Below are 18,404 nucleotides of genomic sequence, written 5' to 3' on the forward strand. Positions count from 1 at the left end.
TTGCTCTTTTTTGCACGTAGTTGTCTCTTTCAGTAACAAGGGATAGATTAAAGTGAATATTAAAGAACAGCAATGGACCATGCAACTGATATATTTTACAGTCTCATGAGAACTTGTAGGGAGAAATAAACAGTTCTATAGCCCAAAGGCTCGTTTTTCCATCCTAATCAACACCAGCTACAGGGTTATTTAAAAAGCATTTAAAAGGCTGCTAAGATTGCTGACTTTACTCATTTTAAAACACCACATTTATCAGGCATGTCAAAGGTAGTCGAACTGCAGCACAAGACCACAAGTGGCTCAATTACCAGTGAGTGGTGGTTGTGGCACTTTTAGAGAGAAAAAGAGGATCCAAGAAACTTGTTCAGGCATGGACAATTGTCCAGCCTGCAACTCCCTCTTGCCCTCACTGGACAGCACTGACGTCTGCTCCCCCATTCATTAGAGTTAAGGTTCTCCAAGTCCTACTTGCAGTTTGAGCTTTGTAAGCTTTGCATAGGTGGGACAGCAATACAGTCGTCATGATCGTGCTGTTGCTGGGAACCTGTTTTTCTAACTTACCAGCGAGTTGTTATGGTTCTCCAAAGGGTCTGGGAAGCCTAAAACCTCCTCTGCAGGCCTCCAAAGTGCTGTAAAAAGGCGGGGAAAACCACTTCCTGTCGCAAAACCAGAAATGGTTCTTTCCCCTCTTTTACAGTACTTTGGAGGCATAGGGAGGACTGCAGAGAGGGTCGCAGACTCCCCAGACCCTCTGGAGAGCCATAGTAACCCCAAGGTAAGTTAGAAAAAACGTGGTAATCACATTGCTGCCAATTTCTTGGCCACTCCCCTTAAGGGGGAATTGCCTTTTTCCAGTTCCCCTGGTGGTTCGCGACCCACCAGTTTGGGAACCACTGTGTTAGAGGAAAACCTGAAAAAGATATGGGAAATTATATATGCCACTCACGCTGGACTTGCAGCACACATACCAAAATGACTTTATACCACTTTAGTATATTCTACAGCAAGATTCTATACAGTGCCTCAGTAGTGGCCTATCTGAATAAGAAAGACAATATTATTATAACACTTAAGTACAGAGATGTCAAATAAAGAGGTTCAGTAATTACAAGGATAAGGGCCGTTAGGGATGGTATCAGGAGAAGGCAGGCTGACTGAGGAAGGAGCAAGTAGTGCAGCAGTTCCCAAATGCTTTGGAGAGATGGCATAGCCTTATTAGTGAACTGTTCAAGGAAGCCTACGTCATGGCTTCCTCACAAGGAAGCTGCTTGAACCATTCTGTAATGAGGCTATGCTCTATCTCCAAAATTAGACATGATAGGGCAAAACCAATGCAAATTTTTTTTGTAATCAGTGCCCCAAATTCATATAAAATCACCATAAAAGTTTTCTGGTCCTCATATTTGTATATATCCGGCTCTCATATATAATTAGGGGGACCAGTTTGTAAGAAGATCACATATTGCAAATTAACATGAAGAGTCTATTATTCAAATGAAAGTCATTATAAAGATAGGCATGCATCAAAGTTCCTTTACTGTGAGGAAATGTACAGTCGTTTCTCTGTTAGCATCAGGTTCTTAGAAAACCTAGTGGATACTAAATCATTGAACCTATGGGGAAAATGGGGTTGGGTTTCAGGGGATCCTCTTCACTGTACACTCTATGAATTTTATGAACCTGAATATTAACTTGAAGCCTATGGGACTGGGTGATAGCAAGGGCTCATCTACATCTCCAACACCTAATAGATTTCCCTTGATTCACTGGAAGTTTTGGCGATAGCAATTTCTCCGTGCTGGCTATCCCTCAACTTGTTGAATATTGCTGGCCTAAGAATGGCGCCTCAGAGTTCAGCAAGGGGGAAGGGGTTGCTTAACATGTCCTTCTCCACCTATCTCTTGGTTCCTTCCCTTGGCTCGCCCCAGCCCCAGAGCAGCCCTCAGGTAGCCTTCCAGAGACCTCTCATCATGGGCATCACCAGGGCTGTGAAGGTTTAACTGGAGCCCCCAAGATGGTGCCCAAGATAGTGGGGCAAGTCTGGAAGCAGACACAAATTTGCCTGAGGATTCTCCATGGGCCAATACTAACACCCATTTGATGGGGCACTAGCACAGAATTCATGGATAACAAGAGTTGCAGATAGTTCCGCAGGTGGTAATTCTGCCCCTCACAGATAAGAGAACTCACAGGTAGTGAATCTGCATATAAAGAGAACTGACTGTATAGCCACAACAATGATGTAAAGAGACAATGTCACATGAATTGATCCTTGATGAGGAAAGAAGTGGCATTTCTTCAATTGTTTTCCCTCACATATACACAGAAGCTAAACCAAAACAATAAATAACAAGGAGAGAAAAATCTTTGTTCTGTCTACAAAGACAATTGACTTTTTTGTAAGAAGGGATGCTTTATCAAGGACCAGATATCAGGGACAGTTGATAATACATACCACAAACAATTTACTCAACAACGCTGGGTTATTTTACTACTAGTAACACAAACAATTTCACAGAACAGATTTACCATCTGAAAGTTACTCTAGAAGTAGTTTTGCAACTTGCTCATGTGTTCAGCAGGGCTAAAAAATCCCAATCTAGAAGAAATTGCCGTCTTCTGTTTTAAAAGTTATAGACATCACAAAATCAACTCAGGTTAGCCACCTCCCCACCAAAAATGAAGTACTTCTGAACTGATTTCATGATACCTGAAAGTGTTTGCTCACTGTAAATGCAAAGCAGTAACTTGGTCAGCTCTCAACAATCCAAAACTTAGAAACACCCAAGTGGCGATGCCGTTTGGATAGAAAAGCATTTTCTGATGGCACACAATCAGCTGTGTTCAGCTAATGGATTAATATCATCAGTTTTCCAGAACAAGCCTTGATATTGTCTGGGCAGCCTTCCATTTTCTAAGACAACTTTCATCCTGAATACATACCAGGAATAATCTAGAGTGAACTAAGTGGGCTGAAATTAGTCCACTGTATTCACTTGGCTTTTCAGGCATAGAGATTTCACTAGACTGGCAAGATTCCTGGCTTCCTGACCACTCACTTACTGCTGTTCTAGACCTTTTACCCCAGCAGATTACAGCAATTCTTCTTGCCAGACAGCTAACAACTTGGCAGTTACTCAGTAACTTGGTGACACAGCACACACCTGAGAATAATATGATTCTGCAAATGACTGGCAATATGGACATTAGCGGTTAGTATACATGGCTGCAGTGTCAAATGTCTGGACAATGAAAAGTTTAAGGATGCTCAGTGGTTCAAACAAATCAATGCCCGTGAATTATTCTTTCCAATGTCATAGAGGAATTCACGTTAGCAGTCCTGTAGCCTTACAAGGGATGGCTAATTTCCACAGGGGCAGTGTGCTGCAGCAGAAACAATCAAGAGTCTTGTAGTACCTTAAAGACTAACCAATTTATTTCAGCATAAGCGTTGGTGGACTACAGTCCACTTCATCAGAGGCATGAAGTTAACTCCTTAGTGGGCACACACATGGAGACAGAGAAAGCTGCAAAGGTGCAGTCAGAAAAGGTAAAGTCAGTGACCATTATTACAGAAAGTACAATGACAATTTACTACAACAATAACAATTACAGAAACTACCTTGGCTATGCTAAGTTAATTAGAGGAAGAAGGGTTATTTTTTAGAGCCAAAACCAGTGAACCAAGATTCCATGAAAAAGGAAGAAATGCAGTGGGTGACTGTTCCATTTGAACCCAACTGTGTGAGATGTGACTTAACTAACAGCCTACTCCTATTCAAATCCCTCTCTAAGGATGCAGCATGCCACCAGAGCATGCACTTCATCCTATGGGGGGGGGGTCAGTCTTGGAGGTGTCCTCCATGTAAGGGAACATTTGTTCCCTTGTCAGGAGAGTAAAATCTCTGCTCCCCGATGGGTCTATTTAGACTTATGCCAGTGATTTTACTGGCACAAATCTGAGAGGACCTAAATAGGCAGATCAAGGCAGGGAAGGGGATAGAATATCAACATAGCTGTTGCGGTCAACATCTGTCCTTTCCCGCCCTCAACACACCCGCATCCCAGCCCCGGTCATCACCCTGTTCTGCCTACTCCCTGCCCATTGCCCACCCCAACTTGACCTGACACCCCCTTACCAGTGTTCCCCCCTTACTTTCTGCACTGCTACATGGAGCCCTTTCATAGCTGCATGGTGGTGCCTCTGGACTCTCTAGACCAAGGGTGTCCAAAGTTTTTGGCAGGAGGGCCACAATTGTCTCTCTGACACTGTGGACCACAATTGTCCACTGTGGACCCAATTGTCCACAGGGGTCTCTCTGACACTATGTCGGGCCGCAAGTGGCCCCAGGGCCGGGGTTTGGGCACACCTGCTCTAGACAATGACATCATTGTTTCAGGTCGCCAAGCTGCACAGAACTTCATTTCAAACTGCATGGCCATGCAATGCCTCTCATCTTAGAGGGAAATACTGCTCCTTTCCACCGTCCATTCCTTACCTGCCCCATCACTTTTTCAAAACAGACTGGGCAGAGCATGCTGCAAGCCAAAGAGGTGCTCTCCTCTTTCTGACACACTCCACCAAGCCTGTTTTGAAGAAACAACCACAAGTGTGGCAGAAACACAATCTGGCTTCGATTACACACCTTGAAGGGAAGAAATCTGAACAAGATTACGATAGCTCCCCTCCCTCCTCCAGCAGTCCTGATGCAACTGTTCACTCACTGCAACAACACTGAAAGAAGAGGTAAGCTGCCAGTTCCCTAATTCTCTTCTGTCTCACTATTAGCAACTGAAAAAAGAAATCGAAGTGCAGGGTGCAGCACCTGCATGGGTGGCAAACTGGGGAGGGCAGCAGGAAGGCACTCTTGCTGGCCTGCTGCCTCCCCAACTTGCCATTCAAAGCTGCCACTTCACCTGGCCTCATGGATGGGCTGGTCCTGTACACCCCTATATACCCACACAGAGGACAAATCGTGTACAGAGAGCCAAAGCTTGATCTGCAGCTGTTTAGGTTCAGTCATCAGTATCTTCCTGTGGTCTCATGTCTGTTTCGAACAACAAAAGCAACTGCTTACGGGACGGACTGGTAGAAGGTAAAAAGAATGAACATGGAGGCTTGAGACTGCAGTTGTCATCATTTCCTGTGTTGGTGAGGTCTGGCGATTTCTCAGAACTGACAGCATCCTCATCTTTTATGCCGATGTGCTAACAAAGCTAGGGGAGAACAATTCCTTCCTTTCAGCAGATGATAGATTAGGAAAACTCTCCACATCACTGACATATAACGGTACACTGAATTGCAACTTCAAAAGATTCATCAGTGCTGAAGATGGAAAACAAATCAAAACTACAAATTTGATTCATCAGTTCTGATCAGAAGCAGTTAGTCATGTACCCCAGTCAAGTCTAGAGGAACAAGTACTCCCACAGTAGCATTTAATTCCCACACACAGGAGGAATAAAAAAATAAGGAATTGTGCTGCTCTCGCAAAATATATTTCAGAGACATAAAAAAAAAAGAGCCTGAAAATAAGGCTGGGAGAGGGAAGAGACCGAAGCACACTTAAAACCGATTTGTGAGTATTGATTTCTATGTAATCTCAGCAAGGTCCATAACATGCACAGATCCCCTCCAACCCTTCTTCTGTTTCCTCTTGTCATGTGATAAGGTGTTTTAGATATAAGCAATTAATGTGGGATGACAGAGGAAGATTAAGCGGTCTTTCGTTTAACACAGTGCACTTGAGCAGCTCATTTAGCTACCCACAATTATGGCGTGTTTACAGACACTCTCTGAACTCAGTGAAGCTAGTTAATTAGATAATTAAACGCTATTAACAGGGTGCCTTCAGTCCTCAGTGAGAGCTAACAAATGACTGGAACACACATGCAATTTATTTTCTGAGCAGCCCAGCACCTGTCTTTGAATCAGTCTAGACCACACATGTACTATCATAAAACCAAGCCTTCAAAGACAACTGTTAGACTCCCTGAAAACGTCACTGTTTACAAGGACAAATATCATAATGCCAGGAACATTGTCAACTCAGAAAAAAAAAAAATCAGCAAGAACTGATGTCACCCACAGTTCAAAATGGTTTCTAAACATGAAAGACATTTTTTTGGAAGGGGTAGGACAGGACGTTTTTTTCTAATCTGCATATTATGACAGGCTCAGTTGCAGAGCACATGCTTCGGATGCAGAGGACCCAGACTAGGGGAGGCATGCTGGCATGACTAGGTAGGTTTGGGAAGTTTGGCAGCTTTTCTGGAAAAGAAACTGGGTTACCCAAATTTTTACCTGTGCATAGTCATGCTGCTCAGATGCACAATGGACCGACAATGCCTTAATTGGATGATTTGTCCCACATCTTGCCTAGATGCCTTTAAAAGGGGATTGGACAAATTTTTGAAGAAAAAATCCATCATGGGTTACAAGCCATGACGTTTATGTGCAACCTCCTGATTTTAGAAATGGGCAACGTCAGAATGTCAGGTGCAAGGGAGGGTACCAGGATGCAGGACTCTTGTTGTCTTGTGTGCTCCCTGGGGCATCTGGTGGGCTACTGTGAGAAACAGGAAGCTGGACTAGATGGGCTTTTGGCCTGACCCAGTGGGGCTGTTCTTATCCCACCCAAAGACCTGGGTCTATTTTGTTAGCAACCGTAGCCATATCCACATACGTATACATTGTACTGTGATGTCTTTTAGTTACAGAAGTTGCACTTTTTGTGTTTGTGCCCAGAGTAGTTCTTAGAGTAGATATGGCTCTTAAGAGTAGATGAATATGTCTGTATTTATGGTACTGGATGGCATGTCAAACCCCTATGGTCACAGCATTGCTAGAATCTTACATACGGTTTCAGAATGTTCACTGGGCTCCTGTTAAGTCAAAGACGCATTTTATAAAAGTGAACCCTTCGGGATGATTAGAAGTTGAAACTATAGTGAGTTGTTGTCTTTTGCTTAAAAAAAATAGAATACAAAAATAGCTGAACTAGCAATTAAAATTTTCAGAACACTGAACTGGCATTTCTGCCCTTCATCTTTATGTCCCTCAGGAACACTATTCATGCTGAGAAAGAAATCTTCCTAATTGCAGTATTTCCACTGAGATTTAAAGACTTAAGCAAACATTTCCAATCTGTATCCACAGGGGAAAACACTTCTTTCCATAATGCTGATAGTACACTCAGGAGTGTGCTCATGCTATGAATCCACACACAAAAATATGACCTCCATAAATCACAGCTTGCATTTGGAAAACAATTAAAGTTTCTAGACCTTCTGATTAACAAATATACAGATTATAGTCAGTAATTTGATGAAATGTAGCTTCCATTTTAATTTTAATTCAGAAAGTGTTTCCATTATCAAAAAGTTAGAAAACACTAGTTAGAAAAATTAGAAAACACTAGCCCATTCATATTAAGGTGTTTAAAATGAATAATAGCACCCTTAACTGAAAAGGCACCCCCACAGCTTAGCCCATTGGTTTATGATTGCTAAAGGAGAAATCAAATTCTAATCCAATACTTCACATTGCTACTCTTTCATATTTTTTAAACACTATGGACACACAACTACTTCTGATCTGCTACTTCAACACACCATCTGGCCATCTCTTAATCCCTACAGATATCACAGGCCAACATTTTCATAAAGTATGTCAAATTATTCCATGAGTCCATAATCCAGTAGGTCAATCTTTTTTTAATGCACATAAAATGAGGAAAAATAAATTTTAAACAGGACTGAATAAATGCAGCTCATATTTTTTAGACTCCACACTATACTGATTTTTTTCTTCTAGACTGGAAATATATTTACCAAAATAAATATTTAGTGACATTAGTGATGAACAGATTTTGTGTTTTTAATATCCGCTATTTATACAAGCAACCATCTGAACAATAGCCAGTATGATTAAGCCTAATAGAAAAACCACAAAGGCACTTCTTAATTTTCATTAAAATATAGTACCAAGATCAAAATCTGTTAATTATGAAACATATGGCACACTTTTACATTGTTATGCAGTTGCTGTCATCTGATATCCACCTGCATTTTAATCCCCAATATATTAAAAAAAAATTTACAGGCAGTGCATTTTTTTAACAAGTGCATAGCATTCCCTATCAAGTGTACAATCTAAAACGGAAAACAACATTTCTTACCTAGTTAATCCATAACAACACTTGCCATGCTCAAGCAAAAAGCTATTGCTTAAAAATACCAAGAGGGAAATGTTGGATTAATAACCTGAGGTTTGATTTGTTTGCATAAACAAATCTAAGAAACAGAAACTTCCAACCAGCACTGTATTAACGTTACAAGGGTTTTTTCAAAAAAAAAAAAAAAATCAAATAATATATACAGTCAGTTGTCGTTATCCACTAGGGTTAGGTTCTTACGTGGATACCGAGGTAGCAGATACTGAATCATTGAGCCTATGGGAAAAATGGGGTTAGGTTCCAAGGAACCTTCTTCATCATACACTCTATGAACTTTATGAACCTGAATCTGAAATTGAAATCTATGGGGCTGGGTGATAGCAAGGGCTCATCAGTATCTCCAACATCTGATGCTTCCATGATGGATATCCCTTGATGCACTGAAGGTTGTGGCAACGTCTAAATATTAAGGGACATCTAAATATTAACACCCCCCAATGAAACCAAGTAAGTTTCCTGATCTAAACTAGAATCACTGGGGAACCTCGAGCAAGCTATGACTCCACAACTACAAAACTACCACCAGCACTGCTGCCTTGCCTTAAGCTTCAAAGTGTGACAGCAATTTGTGTATTCCTATTACTACAGATTGGTGACAACTGCAACTTCCTTTCCAGGGCAAGCTGTAGGGGATACAATCTAGACTTGGATAATGGGGGAGGTAGTTTAAAACCCCTCCTTGCACACCAGTGATGATTGAGGGCATATATACATATACGCCACCACGCTGTCAGGGTACCACCACCCCCAATCCCTGCCCATGCCATTTCTGGGTCATTCCCCTTATGGTGAAAGTGCTCCTTTTATGTTTCAATGATGTTCAGAGTGTGCCTGTGGAGGGAAGAATGAGGTATAGCCTCTAGTGTTCCAACTCAGGCATCAAAATATCTCAGACTGTTACTAGACCAGCTGGCTCTCCCAAAACAGGAAATTCCATTGCCTGGGTGCCACAATAAGAGAAGGCCTTCTCCCATGCAGCCACCAGCAACACTTCTGTCAGTAGGAGGACACACAGCAGGTCCTCCCTGATTACATGAGTAGGTGGGCAGTATTAGTACAGTACTATTGTAATGCTGTTCTTACAGGCTAATAAGCAGCCACTCCCCTCTGGCAGGCAGCAGTTCTTTCTGAGTAAAGCAACTCTTTTGGTAAGTAAACCTATTGGTAAAGCTGCCCTACAACACACACACACAATTACAGGAACAGATAGGCTAGCAAAACAAAAAACATTACATGCTAAAAAAATATTTGCATTAATCTACAAAAGCTCTGTAAACCAAGATTGGTTATGCTCCTTCTGCAATAACTATAATAAATTTCAGTGCATGGCTTTTGTTTCAACAAAGCATTAGACTTGTGGACAGCCTTGGTAATCAAGAGTCATGTTTCAGATCAATTTGGCTTGGCTACTGGTATTCAGAGTGAAAATCTAAAAGATGCAAAGAACCTCACAACATAAAATAAGATATTGGCTTCTAATAATTAAACTCTGACAGTTACAAAGTAGGATGAAAATGTCTAGCCAAACTCAGAGTCTAAGGAACGAGTGAAAGCATCTTAAATTTAGTGGCTACATCTTTTCCTATTCACATTTGCAACAATAAATTTAATTCTAAACCTACAAAATGTCCCCCTTTTATTAACAATGCCAAAACATTTCTGCATGCTGTGAAATTAATGGCAGCAACATCGTGTTCCCTTTTAGGAACTCTTTAAGACACTTCATTTCATGACTGTACATAAGGTTGCAACAAGAAGTAGTAATTGAGCTCTATGCAGACATAAGTCTGCAATGTGTCATATATATGGACCTAACTTCACCCTTGCATTCATCTCCACTGTAAAAACCATTAGGGTACAAACAGATTCTAATAATGTTATTGTTTAATTAACAGTTCTATTAAAGTGTTATATGGCAAGCAAAACCAGAAAGATAGAACTGGAATGGCCAGCTATTTCACAAATTTTCTTTTTTACAGTTCAGTGTTTTTACATGCTTGCTGCTGATCACAGCTTAACTAATCCATATGGATCTCAAAAAGCATGATGCCCCCCAACAAAAAAAATTTGTTCTTTCCCAATTTCCCTCAGCAAATGCCAGATATCTCACCTCCAGCTCTTGCTCCCTCTGCAGAGCAAACTGCTTGAAAGATTTGACAATAAGGCCAGCGTTGGAGCAATCATAAACGAAAATGGAAGGACTGCCCATCCATGTCTGTAGGTCGTATATGGATAATGGGATGTACTGAGTGTAGTTCTGCAAAAGAAACAAGAACACACATTACACTACACAGTGAATAATAACCAACATGAGAACTTTTGTCTCCAATATACAGCACTACTGAACAAGCTACTTCTGTATTCTGCATCCACACACATCCCATAAACACTCCAAAGACCATGTAACAAAATGGTGCTGTGACACCACTTACCCAGCTGAAACACATCCCAGGATTCACCACTACAAAATTTTCTCAATTTACTTTAAAGTAGTGTTTCTCGAACTGTGGGTCAGGAACCACTAGGTGGGTCACGAACCAATTTCAGGTGGATTCCCATTCATTTCAATATTTTATTTTTAATATATTAGACTTGATTCTCTGCATTTGGGGAAATATTACAGATCTGTACTTTTATTATGTTTATGCTTTTAACAATGATAGTAAATAGAACTTACACCTGAGTAAGTGTGGGTAGGATTGCAGTAGGATTGTTGAAAAGTTTCCTGCTTGATAATATCACTGCCGGTCATGACATCATTTCCGGTGGGTCCCAACAGATTTTCATTCTAAAAAGTGGATCTCAGTGCTAAAAAGTTTGAGAACCACTGCTTTAAAGTATGCTAACCCAGTGTGCACTGTAACAGAAACATCGGAAGCTGCCTTATACCAAGCTAGACCATTGATCATTCTTGATAGATCAGTATTGTCAACACTGCAGCAGTGTTGTAGCACTTTCAGCATCATAACACACTGTTACAACAGCTTTCCAGGGTTTTACCTGGAGATGTCAGGAACTGAACCTGAGAACTTCTTCATGCAAAACATGTGCTCTAACAATGAGCTACACCTCATGAACAAAAATTCAGGTCATGACTATTGGACACAGTTTGAGAAACAACTGTACATAAGAACATAAGAAGAGCCCTGATGGATCAGGCCAAAGGCCCATCTAGTTCAACTTCTTGTATCTCACAGTGGCCCACCAGATGCCTCAGGGAGTATACAAAACAACAAGAGACCTGCATCCTGGTGCCCTCCCTTGCATCTGGCACTCTGAGATAGCCTACTTCTAAAATTAGGAGGTTGTACATGCAACAAGGATCAAAAGTGTACACAGGTGGGCTGGGAAGAAATGGGTTAGAGGCATCCAGGCCAGATACCATCATCACATCCTATGGCAAGGAGTTCCACAGACTAATCACAAGCTGGGTAAATTCTTTTGTCTGTCCTAACTCTCCCAACACTCAATAACACCCTTATAAATACCAAACATCCAAGGGCACACACAACAGTGTATGCAAGTGTACACTGTGTATACTGTGTATACCGTGTATACTGTGTAACTTTGTTGCTAGTTACTTATACTAGACAGATATTTTTGTGATATTTTGTTCACTTTGTGAACTTTTTTGTCAAAAAGCAGTATATAATATTCTTAACCAAAGATGCTGTTTACATATTGTTTTACAAATGTCACTGGATGACATTTCTCATACCTATGCATAGTTTCCTGAATGACTAGAGACAGTTAATCTTACATCTCCAGAGCATATATAACAACTCAGAGCCCAATCCTGAGCTTGGTGCGCCAGCTTACTGCCGGCATGCATTGTTGCAAACGTGCCATGAGACACGTTTGCGGGCTCTAGTGCCAGGTGGGCTCCTGAGCTCCGCCGCTCGGTGGTCACACAGACCGCCAAGCAGTAGAGAGGTAAGTGGAGGTGTGGGGGGAGGCGTTCCGGGGAGGGGGGTAGCAGGTGGAGTACAGGGAGGAGGCATTATGGGGAGGCGGCATACCGGGGGGAGGAGCAGGGAGGGAGGGAGGCAGGCAAGACTTTGCTCCACTGGATCCAAAGCCTCCACATCAGGCTCACCGCCCAATACTGAGGCACTTGATTCACCACTGACCTTTTGGTTGGGGGTGAATCGAGTAGCCCCATTGCGGAGCTACTCCATTTACCCGGGGGGAGGGGATAAAAGTTCCCTTCTCCCGAGGAGCCAGCGGCGGCTGCTTGGGGTGTGCAGGATGCATTTTCGGCACTGCCACAGCCCTGAGCCCAAGATAGCTCAGGATTAGGCTGTCACTCAACTATTTACACTGAAGTTCAGGGCAAAGAAAGATTACTGGCTTTCCCACATATGTGGCTCTGTAACTCACATATAGGAAAGTGAGCTACAGTGAAGCATCTCACTCATTGCATCTTTAAAATCCATCTTTTGATCTGGTGGCTTGCTTCAGTCTGCCTTCCTCATCCAGCCAGGGCAGCATTTGACAATGTAAACACACAGGCAGATGAGCCCTACACAAGAGGGCAGAGAGGTGGAAAGGAAATTCTATGGACCATAACAGAGAGTGTTGAAGAACGCTTTTTCAGAGTGAACCCTGGTTACCATTAACCATGGTTATCCACAGATGTAACCATTAGCCACAGTTAAAGTTACTATACATAAAAACAGAGGGAATTCATGCACAAGAGGGGCAAGAAAGCACCCAATTCCATAGGCTTCTCCTTATCTCTTAACCTTATTTAAGAAACAAACAGTATCATATGTGTTCTGGCCTCTAAGGGACATTGAATAAGATGTTCCCTTACTGAAATGTTCCACAACAACTTCTTTGAAGAGGACTTTCTTCAGATTCAGCAAAGCGTATTCCAAAACTTCAAAATAATCCTATCAATCATCAAGCCAATAAATCTCAGGGCTTTCATAAGGAAAAAGTGCATAGCTTCTACGTATATAAGTTAACAACTGTGACAAGAAAATTATTCCATAAGTTTCTGCTGAGACGCAGAAAGACTTCCACCTGCTCCAAAGCTACATCAGATCATGGAAATCAACTCCCTAAAGACATATAGTTCCCAGGGTGACAGCTTATCATAAAGCTCATGAAACTGTAATCTAAAAAAAATCACTGTTTTTGTATTAAGTTCACAATAATCTGACTTCAACAAACCTAGCCACAAATGACAACTGGAGTAATTCACACGACATGTCTCCTACACACTCACTGTTGAAATGAACGGAGACTGGGTACAAGCACTCCACTTGTACATAACCCACTTATTTCAAACAGACCTGTGAAGGAGACATGCCTAGTAAATTTTGTCCCTAGAAATTAAGTGGCTAGATTTGCTTCAATATTAACATGAAGACAAATTGTAGCCTTAGGCAAGTAAAGGAAACACCATTAAAGGATCCTCAGATGTGATTTTTACATCTCTTCTGAAGTTGTCTTAACTTTTCAATAAAGCATGGACAAGTTTCACCCACTGTCAGTTGCTTAAGTGGACATTCCAAAAATGTCTGTTCTACCGTTTAATTTATTCTGCAAATTACGTACAGTTGTGGTGTTATAGAATAGAAACATTTCATTCCTTCTGCAGGATTGACAAAGATAAGAAAAATAAGCAACTAAAAAGTATTTTTGAATGCTTCTGGAGTTCCCCTCCCTCAGAGAGTGTATCATATTCTTTTCAAAGACTAAAATTCACATGAACTTCTATAACAACATACTGAGGGTTCCTAAATCCCTAGCTGCCTTGCTCTCTCTCTCTCTCTCTCTCTCTCTCTCTCTCTCTCTCTCTTTCAAGCTGCAGAAAAAATTAAAGAACTGCAAGTCTTCAAAGTTCTAGCATGCCATAAAGCAGCAATGGGACAGTAGGACTGATGCTGCAGCAGGGGCTGAATTGGGGAAAAGGGTGATAATGGCAAATTTTTCCTGACCACTTTTGAGGTTGTCTTGCACCTCTTCTCCCCCTTCAAGTTACGATGCAAAGTCTTGCTTCAGAATGAGTTAGTGCTCCAGGAAAACTGGTACCTTTTATCCTGCATCCCCAAACGCCCCATCCCAAGGCAACAGTCAGGGGACAGGAGAAGGAACACATTGCAACTGTCTCTTTCTCATGCTAAACATACAGGGGGAAAAAACAAGGTTTTCATTCCAAATAAATGAACAGAGATGCATTGCAGATTATTTATTTATTAAGATCCTTTTTATCTGTCAGGCTAGATGAAACATCAAAAAACTATGCTTGTTTCATAAGGCAGCTCTGAAAGATTAAGCTGGCCACAGAGGCACTTAAGCCACAACAAGAACAACGTGACAAGAGTGATGAAAAATTTAAGTGGAGGAAAAAACGCAGAGAGGAAATGGACACAGAAGCAAGGCAAAAGCTGTGCCTGCGCCTTTTTGAAAGATTAAACCAATTTAAGAATTAGCTTTTAAACAAATGTCTTATTCAGACTGAGCCACACTGTCCTTTTCACTTGGATCCCTTTGGAATCTCAACTCTACTCAGCTAAACAAAGCAACAGAGAACTGACTTTTTGGCTGGAACAAATCAGGACGAAATAATACTTCCTGAAGGGTTTATCCTTTTTAATCTATGAATCAGAATATATTATGTTTAATCTCTCATAAATATAGCACTACTAGAAAATGATGGGTGCTTAGACTTGCACAGAACCACTAAAAACTCACAGATCTTCCACGGAAGGGCAAAGAGATGATTTGCAGAGTATCTGATCAGAAGCAGCAATTCTACAGTTAGAAAGAAGGTCACAATGATGACACTGCCGCCAAAGGCATTTCAGGGACACTCAATTATATGTCAATCCAATTGCTAGTGATTATACAGCCAACTGGATTTCAATCTTATACCTAAGAGGACCACTGGGAGATATGTACAGTATTCTTCTAGAATTGTTGGGTGTCTTTGTACATAACAATGGTAGTTACTTTGCATTTGAAACCCCAACACCTCAATTGCACAGAACAGAGTGCTGCTTGGGAGGCAGTGGACAAGAGTGGACAAGAGGAGGAGGAGGAGGAGGAGGAGTAGTAGTAGTAGTAGTAGTAATAATAATAATAATAATAATAATAATAATAATAATAATAATAATACATGTATTTATATACCGCCTTTCTTGGTCATCAGATTTCTCCTCAGACTTTATTCAAGGCGGTTTACATGGGCAGGCTGTTCTAAATCCCCATAGGGATTTTTACAATCAAAGAAAGGTTTTATCTTTCAAGAACCACAACATTTCAGATGGATCTTTTTGATCTGGTATCACATTCTGGCCTCTGATTTCCTCCCACGCAAGCTGACAAGCGGCTCCTTCATCTCTCACATGGAGGGTAGCCAAGATGCTTCTTCGCTCACACCAAAGAGCAGGTGAAATAACTCTTGAATAACTCAGTTTGTCAGCTGCTTCAAGGTCTCACCATTCACGGTGCTGGTGGCCTCGAACTGGCGACCTGTGGATGTTATCTTCAGGCAAACAGAGGCTCTACCCTCCAGACCTCCTGCCCCAGTAGCTATTTCTACCAGTGATACAGCAGTAAAAGATACAACTGAAGGGCCGACTGAAGCAGAGATGACTTGACACGCTCCACGGCGACATGAAAATCGCCCGCTTACACCTGGATCAAGCCTGTAACTGAGAGAAATGGTGACTCCGATCGAAAATAGCAGACCCTGACACCACACAGGACAAATGCTAAAGAAGAACAAGAAGAAGAAGATACAGCAGTAGAAGTGCAGCTTTCAGAGCTTGTGAAGCTTCTGGCTCTGTTAGAAAAGAACAGGGGTCTCTGAACTTTTTGGCCAAAGGGTCACATCAAATGTCTGGCATGGTTCTGAGGGCCAGAAAAAAATTTAATATAAAATTTACATAAATAAATTAGAGATGGAACTTACCGTATTTTTCGCTCCATAAGACGCACTTCCCCCCCCCCCAAAAGCGGGGGGGAAAGTGTGTGCGTCTTATGGAGTGAATACTGCAAAAAAAAAAAAAAAAAAAAAAAACCACCTCTGCCCCTGGCCCCGCCCCCTGCCCGGCTCAGCTTCCCAGGAAAGTGTGGGTGGGGTGGCAGTCTCACTGCGCAAGCCTGCGTGTCTACTCAGAAGTAAGTCTCAGAGTCACTGGGGCTCACTCCCAGGAAAGCGTGGGTGGGGTGGCAGTCTCGCTGCCCAATCGTGTGCATGCCTACTCTAAAGTAAGTCCCATTAGAGTCAGGGGGGCTTACTCCCAGGAAAGCTTCTCTCCGCCCCCAAGCCTGGAGCATCACATCCTCTCTCCCCCCAAGCCTGGAGCATCACAGCTTTTCTCTTCCACCCCCCAAGCCTAGAGCATCACAACTTCTCTACAACACAAACACTTTCCCCCTCTCTCACACACACAGGCTGCCCCCTTCACTTACACACACAGATGCTCTGCCCCCCCCCACTCACACAGCAGGGGAGGGGCACTTTCACTCACCTCATCCAGCATCTGAATGTAAGCCCCTCCCCATCACAAAGAAAAAACTGTCCCCTTGGTCAGAATGCCAGTGTTTGCTTATTGCACAAGCCCCAGGTACGACTCGGTTCTCACCATAAATCCAGAGGTTTGCTGTGTCTTGAGAATTCAAGTTGTGGTTGGACTTTCCACTTTTTCATTTGTATTGGAATCATGGAAGAACTGGCGAGGAGGTAGATGTGGTGTTAGCAGTGGCCCCTTTAAGGGTAAGGCCTGGGCATCCAGCAGAGTGTGTTGCACAGCTTCAGCCACTGGAAGGCAATAGGGCCCTCAGGGATATAAGGAGTACCAGAGGCAGAAAGGGTTTGTGGGTTTGAAGGAGTGCAGGATGGAGAGGAGACTGACTGGGTTTATTGAATTTGGAATCTGACTGTGGATTGTGACTGGACTTGGATACCCTGATGGATTTGACTGACCTACCTAGAACCTGACCTTGGACTGTAAATTGGCTTATTGGCTCTGGACTCTGATTTGGTAACTCTGATTGATGGGACTGATTTACTTGGCATCTGTGGACTGGAACTGGACTCACTTTTGCTTGCTGCACTGGTGAGTTGCACAAGGGGGACTGATCAGCCTTAAGCAGGCATGAGGCCCAGTGGATTGGAATTTGGCAGAACATCATTGTAGCAGAAAGATAATGTGATCCCCTATTTGTGTGCACCTGCTTTTGTGAGCTTCATAAATTCTGACTCTAGCGATGATGAGTTCTTGGGCTTTCCAGAAAACTAGAGTACTCAAACCTTTAAGTCTCTCCATTTGTTAATGACAGTGATAATGGTTCTTAATGCCACTGTTGACTGCTGTTCACTTTACATGGTTCAAATGTTGTTCTGTTATAGTTTATTAAATATTTTATTACACTATTTGGTTCAGAATATTTTTTTCCTTGTTTTCCTCCTCTAAAAACGAGGTGCGTCTTATGGTCAGGTGCGTCTTATGGAGCGAAAAATACGGTAGATGTGTGAATAAATGAATGAATGGGCTCATTCATTCAACCTCTCTGGCCCTTAGAACACCCTCCAGATGCAACCAGAGCATAGTTCTAGTCAAGTTCAGCAAAGTGGGCCAGGGGCTTTCAGGGGACAAGAGGCTGGCCGCGGGTCAGATTGAGGCTTGCCACGGGCCGCATCTGGCCCCTGGGCCAGGGTTTGGAGATCCCTGGAAAAGAGAATCCAACTATCCTTTTAAGAAAATTCATTTTGTGGCCTTCATTCAGAGGCCCCTGCCACACCTAGTCACCATCACTAAAGCAAGATGCAACAAGATTCTTCACAACTTAAGACAGTGCCAGCATTAAAGTCAATGGAGAGGGAAGGGAGGATCTGAACTTCATTTGACCAGAACAGCAGCAGCAGCTGGGTCAGAGAATGGTACAGGTGTAAACAAGCTCCCTGTGGCTGAACAGCCATGAGATGTCACAGAAAGGGCTGAAAACCATCAGAAGACCTGAGACTGTTCCTGCCAGAAATGGCATTGGAAACACTGAGTTGCTCCAACACCTTCCAAATGCAGCTCCTTATCCACACATAGCTTGGCTCATACCATTGCAGTGGTCTGTAGAATGGTGGCGGATGTCTCAAATCTTTTCATGGTACCCCTGCTAATTGGGTAAGAGGCACTTTTTCAAGTGGGTGCT

The 18,404-nt window shown here is 42.4% G+C and overlaps 1 protein-coding gene across 5 annotated transcripts in view; it reads right to left on the reverse strand.

Annotated features, from left to right (window-relative positions):
* Window positions 1–18,404, reverse strand: part of RPTOR (regulatory associated protein of MTOR complex 1) — a 434,461-nt gene that overhangs the window by 247,604 nt on the left and 168,453 nt on the right. For all 5 annotated transcript variants that reach the window (XM_066615740.1, XM_066615739.1, XM_066615738.1 and 2 more), the window contains exon 5: window positions 10,348–10,494. In XM_066615740.1, the coding sequence (XP_066471837.1) occupies window positions 10,348–10,494 (147 nt within the window). The remainder of the gene's footprint in view (window positions 1–10,347; window positions 10,495–18,404) is intronic.

The sequence above is a fragment of the Tiliqua scincoides genome, chromosome 2 (genome assembly GCF_035046505.1).
Source record: "Tiliqua scincoides isolate rTilSci1 chromosome 2, rTilSci1.hap2, whole genome shotgun sequence".
In the NCBI taxonomy this organism is placed as follows: Eukaryota; Metazoa; Chordata; class Lepidosauria; order Squamata; family Scincidae; genus Tiliqua; species Tiliqua scincoides.